General features: G+C 47.3%; 2 protein-coding genes across 2 annotated transcripts; both read right to left on the reverse strand.

Moving 5' to 3' along the window:
- Window positions 1-4,508: 4,508 nt before the first annotated feature.
- LOC137834118 (uncharacterized) lies at window positions 4,509-4,859 on the reverse strand. The gene has a single exon (XM_068642181.1). It carries the CDS (start codon window positions 4,857-4,859, stop codon window positions 4,509-4,511), a length of 351 nt encoding a protein of 116 aa, XP_068498282.1.
- A 155-nt stretch (window positions 4,860-5,014) lies between these two features.
- On the reverse strand, window positions 5,015-5,611 carry LOC137834119 (uncharacterized). The gene has a single exon (XM_068642182.1). The coding sequence runs from the start codon at window positions 5,609-5,611 to the stop codon at window positions 5,015-5,017; it is 597 nt and encodes a 198-aa protein (XP_068498283.1).
- Between the last annotated feature and the right edge of the window lie 2,534 nt (window positions 5,612-8,145).

Raw genomic sequence — 8,145 nt, forward strand, 5'->3', positions numbered from 1 at the left:
TTACCTGTGTTGACTTTGTTGTTTTCATGCAAATATGGGTTTTAACAAGGACAAAAAGAAGAAATTGGCCTACCTGCTCGCCAAGCGCAGGGCGGCCGCTGCTGGTGTGGGTACTGTTGAACCAAGTGTGTTCAAGCTTTGAAGAATCCAAACCCCTTTGAAGGTTGAAGAAAGGCTGAATATGTTTGCTGTTGTTGAGTTGTCTTTAGATAGGATCTGGGGTAGAATTTATATGTAAATCCACTATTGATTGAATCCAAAGCATAAGCATTCTCAAACCTTTTAAATGAAAAGTGTTTTTCAAACTAAGTGAAAAACAACCTGTTGTTTTGTCGAAACAACCGATTGTTTTATACTTAGGTGTTTTTAGAAAGGTTGAAAACTGTTTTTGATGGTTGACTTGCTGTCAAACCAAAACAACCGATTGATTCGAGAAAACAACCGATTGTTTGTTTTGGGACCATAACAGAAAATTGTTTTGTGCTTTAACTGAGCATTAAATGATTTTCTAGCTGTTTACGCTCCAGTTTTTAATGCTTTGACCAATCTTTAAATGCAATGAATAGTTTGTTAAGATTTGGTAACAATCAAACAACTTTGATTATATACAGAAAAACAGATTTGAGTTTTTCACTGATTTTGAGATTTTGAAAAGTTGAGAATTGCTTAGAGATTGCATTGATCAAAGAGTGTGAGATAGAATTTTCATCTTGTATTGATTTCAGATTTGTTCTGTAACAAGTGTAATCCTTTGTACTTTTGAAAGAAACTCTGTGTGTATTGCTGAGAAGTGTTGTGTGTTCTTGAGGGGATCAAGATCATCATTCTTAGTGGTGTTGTGTTGGACCAAAGGTGATGGCATTCCCTATGAGCTCTTCTTGGATTTTTGTTGATGGTGGTGCGAAAGCTTAATGGATGAGAGTGGACAAGGTCCTCCTAAGAGGAGTGGTGACCTTGAAGGTGCATGAGAGGTAGTGAAGGTTGGAGTGGTTCGGCCATCTCCATTTGGGGGTGAAGTTTGAATACTAAAAACCTAATTCTAGAGAGAATTTGGCAAGGGAGTAATTTGAATGGCACTTGGGCAACATTTCATTACTCAAAATAGTCTTGAAAATACAAGGTGTAGGTTCCTCCTTTTATAGGCTAAGGAGGACCATAATGCAACCCTAATGCTAATCAAAATGAAATGCAAATTACATCACATGGAGCACATGGAGCACATGGTCGGCCATGTGGAGAAACATTCTAGAACGTGAGCAAATCTAGGATAAATCACATGGAAACAAGTTTATGCTATTTACACCACAACTAATACTAAGCTATCCTTAATGGGCCTTCATGTAGCATATACAAGCTATTTACACCAGTGGTTTCTAGGAAGACTGGATGTAACTTTGGGTTTAGAGTGAATGAGTATATACCTCTGTGTGCATTCTCTCTATCCTTAATCTCTTTAAATTCAGTTTTTATATTTGTGAACTGGTATAAACAACCGATTGTTTCTGCGAAACAACCGATTGTTTTTCTGGTGTTGTGCTTATTTGCTTTGTGTTTTGGCAAACTGAATTCTGATTCAAGTGTTTCGCGAAGTAATTTCATTCTTGACTTAAAAGTTTGTGAAAACCCTCTTTAAACCATTCACCCCCCTCTAGTTTAAAGTCATACTTTCTAACAGGTACTTCAACGCCCAGAACTCCTCCAACCTCAGCTACCTCTGCCCCTCAAACAATCGAACCAACCCCTATCGACGATAGGCAGAAAGGGGTGGTGGTCATTGACTCGGACGACGAGGATACGTGCACGGGCCTTGTATTCAAAAGGCAGAGGGTGGGCGAAGTCGTGACGCCTTCTCCCTCTTCATCTGGTGGGACTCCAACCTTCAGGGATGACCCCCCGAACGCCTCCTCCCCGCGCCACCTTGTTATTCAAGAAGGTGGGGGGAGAGTGCCCCTGAAGGCCAACAAACGCCTTCCACTCCCGAGCTCCCCATGCTGCTTCAGCAAATCCTCAAGCGCTTCCAAGACAAGGAAGTGTTGGAGAGCTTGAGTGGCAATCTCTTCCACGACCATGTGGCCCACGACCTCGGGGACTTCCTAATTGCATCCAGCCTTGCGCTGAGTAGGGCCCAAGAAGCGGAAGAACTCAAGGCTAGGATGGCGGAGCTGGAGAAAGAACTATCCCTCAAGACCAAGGCCTTCGCCTCCCATGAGACCGCCATGTACAACGAGTTGGCAAGCCTTCGCCAATCCGAGAAGGACGCCAAGAAGGCCCTTTTTGACAAGAGCCACGAGGTCGTCCAACTGGAAGCGAAGATCTTGCCTCTTCGCAACAACGTGGTCGACCTGGAGGAGAAGGTCGAGGAGATGCAAGCGAAAATGACCAAGCTGGAGGAGAAGGCCACCCAGCGCGAGGTCCTGCTGGGGCAGGTTGAAGGGGAGCTGGCCGAAATGGTTGAGCTCTTCAAGAAGACGAAGGAAGAGCTCACCAATGATGTTGCCGATGCTTACGGCGAAGGGTTCCAAGATGCCATCGCTTAGTTTGCCTGTGTGCATCTTGAGGTGGATCTTTCCCCTTTCACTGAGTTTAAGTGCATCGTTGATGGGCAACTCGTGCTGCGAGAGTGACCATTTTGAAACTATTTCTTCTTGAAGGACAATTTGCTCCTTGTACATATAACTTTATGAGTATTTATCCTTTGTTTAACTGTTTGTTTCAGCTGCTTTAACTTGCGTTTTTTTGCCTTTTTTTGCATTCACTTCTATAAACAGCGCCTTCGACCTAGTTTCGCCCTTTAGGTAGCACGTTTTAACCTTGCGCTCGAACCCCTTAACTAGCTCAACCTATGTTCGAGGGTAAGCTCCTCTCGCTGTTCTTGATCTTCTTCTTGCAAAGTAAATCGTCTTCGTTGATCTCGTCTCTACCCTCCTTAGATCGACGGGAATGTCTTGTTGATAATACTAGGGAACTATACCGCTTCCAACCTTGGCTTTTATATAAGGGGGAAGCGTTTCCTCCCGATCTTGGTCCTCAAACGCGAAGGTAGGGGTGAACTTAACTGGTGAGCCATGCTATTCGACCCTGGAGTTACTACGTAAGAGGGAGGTCCCCTAAGGAACCATACTTCCCCATCTTGGTGTTTCTAACTCGAGTGAACGACTCTTAGCGACCTCATCCTTGTTGTACAAAGTCAAGGGATAGGTTTGAATAATTGATCGCGACCTTGCTATAAAAAGTCGAGGGGCAAGCCTTCAACGTTTGAACCATATTGTTCTCAACCTTGGTAAACTTGCGCAAGGGGGAGGTTTACCATCGAACCATATTATTCCCGACCTTGGCGCATTACTTCAAGGGAGAGGTTCATTAACTGGAGAACCATATTATTCTTCGCCTTGGTGAACTTACACAAGAGGGGCTTATTGGGGAGACCAAACTACCTCTGCCCTTAGTGTATCACTTCAAAGGAGAGGTTCGTTAACTGTAATGCACGCATATTTCTCAATTGAATAACTGAAATTTTATTTGGGTGACCTCGTTAAAAAACTCTTGTGAGGGAAAAAGAGTGTCCCCTTAAAACGTGTACAATGCAAGATATTTTTAACTAAAATAAAACTTAAGATTGGTCGCGTTCCAAGTACGAGGGATCGCACCACCCTCTAACTTTTCGAGCATGTATGCTCCATTATCAAGGGCGTCCGTTACTCTGAAAGGGTCAGTCCACTTGGGAGATAGCTTGTTTTCCAACTAGTACGAGTGGGCCTTCTCATCACCAGGTTGGCGACCTAGAACTGTCGAGGTCTCAACTTGGAGTTGTACTTGTACTCAACCCTCCTTTTCAAGGCTTCAGCCTTAATCCTTGCTTCCTCCCTTACTTCATCTAGTGAGTCCAGGTTCACCTTTCTCTCTTCATTGGACTACTCGACCACGAAGTTCTGGAAACGCGACGAGTTCTCCTGGATTTCTACTGGAATCATAGTGTCTGAACCATAGACCAAGCTGAAGGGTGTTTCTCTAGTTGTGGACTGGGGAGTAGTGTGGTAGGCCCACACAATTCTAGTCACTTCTTCCGCCCAGGTCCCCTTGGCTTTGTCTAGCCTTCTCTTCAGACCTTTGAGCAGAACTCGGTTGGCAGACTCAACCTCCCCGTTCGTCTGGGGGAGTTCTACTGATGCGAACACCTGTTTCACTCCCAGCTCTGTACATAACTTGCGCAATTGCTGGCTTGCAAACTGGGTACCGTTGTCAGATACCAACCTCTTCGGAATTCCAAAACGGCACACTATGTTCTTCCACACGAAGTGCTGGACCTTATGGGTTGTGATCTGAGCCACTGGCTCGGCCTCGATCCACTTTGTGAAATATTCTATGGCAACCACAAGGTACTTCATCTGCTGTACCGCCAAAGGGAAGGGTCCCAGAATGTCGATCCTCCAAGTATGAAACGACCATGAGCTGTAGATCGACCTCAGCTCCTCTGGAGGCGCCTTGTGCCAGTCAGCATGTTGTTGGCACTATTTAGACCGCTGGGTGTACCTCGTGCGATCTTCCCTCATGGTTGGCCAGTAATATCCTGCACGAATGACCTTCGATGAGAGAGATCGGTCACCAATGTGGCTACCGCATATCCCTTCATGTAGTTCTGCCATGATGCGCATGCATTGTTCACCACTTACACACACTAGGATATGATGGGTGAATCCATGCCTGAACAACTTCCCATCGATCAAGGTGTACTTGCTCGAATTTTTCTTGATTTTTCGAGCTTCTGCGGGTTCTAACGGAAGTACATCATCAACCAAATAGCGTTGGTAGGGTGTCATCCAAGTCTCTCCTGATTCAACTTGGTAAACTTGCGACGACATCTTCGCAGCGATCGGGCACACGCTTATTCTGGGCGTTTTCACCGTCTCCTGTATTAACGACCGATGAGTCCTCCTCACCCCTTCCAATGTGCTAATTTGTTGGACTTCTGCCACGTTGTTCGCGGTAGTTCGAGGTGTCTTCAAGGTCTCCTGAATCATTGTCCTCTACTTGCCCCCTTGCCCGAACTAGCAAGCTTTGCAAGCAAGTCTGCTCGGGCATTCTGTTCTCTGGGTATGTGGACTAACTCGAACACCTCGAACGACTCCTTCAGAACCTGGACGTATTCCAGGTATGCAGCCAGCTGAGGGCCTTTAGCTTGGTACTCCCCCGTGACTTGACCTGTGACTAATAAAGAGTCACTCTTTGCCAGCAAACCTTTCGCTCCCATCTCCTTGGCCAACAACATTCCAGCGATCAGGGCCTCATATTCTGCTTGGTTGTTATTGGCCTTGAAAGCAAACCGTAGGGCCTGCTCAATCAGCAACTCATTTGGTCCTTCCAAGATGACACTAGCCCCACTACCTTGTTGGTTTAAGGAACCATCCACAGAAAGCACCCATATGAAACCTAATCCTTCTTGGTGCGTGGCTGCCGAGGAGAGCTCTAATACAAAGTCAGCGTAAACCTGACCCTTAATGGGGCCTCTAGGCTCATACTGTACGTCAAACTCAGACAGCTCTACTGCCCATCGCACCATTCTGCCTACCACATCTGGCTTTTGTAAGACCTTGCGGACTGGAAGGTTTGTCATCACTATCACGGTGAAGTTCTATAAGTAGTGGTGAAGTCTTCACGCTGAGAACACTACTGCCATAGCAGATTTTTCTAAGGCCTGGTATCTCACCTATGGCCCTTGCAACACCTTGCTGACGAAGTAGATCGGCCTTTGCACCTGGTCTTGTTCTTGCAGCAGAACCGAACTGATCGCCTTCTCTGTGACTGCGAAGTATAGGCGGAATGGGGTACCTAACTCTGGCTTGCACAACATTGGTGGACTGGTCAGGTACTCCTTCAGTTTCACAAACACTTCTTTTCACTCCTGGGTTCACACAAACCTGTTGTTTCTCTTCAGGCACTAGAAATAAGGGTGCCCCTTGTCTCTCCTACCGATACGAATCTGGACAGAGCAGCCATGCGCCCTGTCAACTGCTGCACCTCTTTCACCGAGATTGGGCTTCTCATGGCTATTATCGCGACGCACTTCTCAGGTTTGCCTCTATGCCACGTTCAGTGAGTAGCAAACCCAAGAACTTGCCTGCCTCAACCCCGAACACACATTTCTCTGGGTTCAGCTTCAACCTGTACTTTGCTATCGTGGTGAACTACTCTTTCAGGTCTGCTACGTGCTGCTCCTTCTGCTAGGAGGTGACCACCATGTCATCCATGTATGCTTGGACATTCTACCCTAACATGGGTGTTAGTACTTTGTCCATCAACCTCTGGTAGGTGGCACCTGCGTTCTTTAGTCCAAAGGGCATTACCTTGTAGCAATAACAAGACAACTCTGTCATAAACGTTGTCTTGCACTCGTCCCTGGGGTGCATCATGATCTGGTTGTAGCCAGAGAAGGCATCCAGGAAGCTGAGTAATTTGCACCCAGACGCGCTGTCCGCCAAGGCATCGATATTGGGCAGCGAGTAGGAGTCCTTCGGACAGGCCTTGATGAGATATGTGAAGTCAACACACATCCTCCACTTCCCGCTGGCCTTCTTCACTCACACCACATTGGCCAGCCATTCGGGGTACTGGATCTCCCTAATAAGGCTAGCCTTCAACAGCTTCTCTATCTCTTCGCGTACGACCTGACGCCTTTCTTCATTAAATTTTTGCCTTCTATGGGGAACTGGTCGGACCTGGGGGTCCATGGTGAGACGGTGACACAGGAAGTCAGGGTCTATGCCCGGCATGTTAGAGGCAGACCACGCGAAGGCTTCAAGGTGTCGTGCTATGACCTCGACAACCTGATCCTACGACTCTTGGCTCAAAGATTGGCCAAGCTTGAACATCTTCTCACCGATCTCTCTTTCTACTACGTCTCTGGAGGGTTCGGGTTGTTTCTCCCGAGCGGTTTCTACATGGGTGATCCCTTCTTCCTTTGGAGGCTGGGTTGTAAGAACGAACACCCCTCTCTTTGTCTTGAGGCTATTTCCGTAGCACTTCTTAGCCTCTTTTTGGTTAGACTTGATGGTGATCACCGTACCCTCAAGTGAAGGCAACGTCATCTTCATATGCCTCGAGGAGGCAACTGCTCCAATCCTGTTTAAATTTGGTCTACCTAGCAGTATATTGTAGGCTGACGGAGCATTAACAACGAGATACTTGATGTTGGTAGTGCTTGAAGTCATGCCATCCGTGAAGGTCGTTTTCAACTCTATATGCCCACGCACCTCCACCTGGTCTCCAGAGAAACCATACAAGCATCCGGTGTAGGGTCTTAACCGGTATGGGGACAATTGTAACTTGTTGAAGGTCGTCCAAAACATTACGTCAGCCGAACTTCCTTGATCCACGAGAACACGGTGCACCTTCCTTCCTGCTGTGACTAGTGAAATCACCATCGGGTCATTGTCATGGGGTATGACATCCTGGAGGTCGGCTTTGGTGAAGACGAGGTCGACATCGGGGGTCTGATCTACCTGTTGCACTTCTACCGCCATTACCTCTCTCGCGTACTTCATTCGCTAGGAGGCGATGCACCCTTCTCCTGAAAACCCTCATGAGATTGTGTTGATCTCCCCGTGAATGGGCACCTCGTGCCCCTGGTCCGCCCCTGCAGTTACCAACGCTTGATTGTTCTGCGGTTCTTGAAGATAATCCTTTAAGAACCCGTTCTTCACTAGCTCATCTAGTTGGTGTGTGAGGGCCAAGCAATTGTGTATGTAGTGGCCATTTGCTTGGTGAAACTCACACCAAGCGTTCTTGTTGGGCCCCATCTTCCTGTCGATCTTTGCGGGCACCTTCAATCTTGCCGCTATGTTTGGGATAGCGATTAACTCCTTGAGCTCCAGTAACAAATTATGCTTCGCGTGCGCGTCCCCGCCTGGGTCCGTTCGTAGGGTTTTCCCGCTCCCTTCTTATCTGTGGTCGCCTCGTGCACCCTCACGGGTTGAGGTCGTCCTGCCACTCGAGGTCGGACAAGACCGACAAGACCTTGTTTCTCCGTTACTCGATCATCTGCAGCGATGTGTGCCAACGCTCGACGTCTGATCTCAGTGAACGTCTTCGGGTAGAACCTTAGCAGCGATTCGCTGAAAGGTCCTAGCAACATTCCCTTGACAAAGGCAT

This window comes from Phaseolus vulgaris, chromosome 5, assembly GCF_000499845.2.
Source record: "Phaseolus vulgaris cultivar G19833 chromosome 5, P. vulgaris v2.0, whole genome shotgun sequence".
Lineage (NCBI taxonomy): Eukaryota > Viridiplantae > Streptophyta > Magnoliopsida > Fabales > Fabaceae > Phaseolus > Phaseolus vulgaris.

Excerpts from the sequence above, each read along its gene's own strand:
- LOC137834119 (XM_068642182.1), bottom strand. The coding sequence starts at position 5,611 with ATGACAAACCTTCCAGTCCGCAAGGTCTTACAAAAGCCAGATGTGGTA.
- LOC137834118 (XM_068642181.1), bottom strand. The coding sequence starts at position 4,859 with ATGTCGTCGCAAGTTTACCAAGTTGAATCAGGAGAGACTTGGATGACA.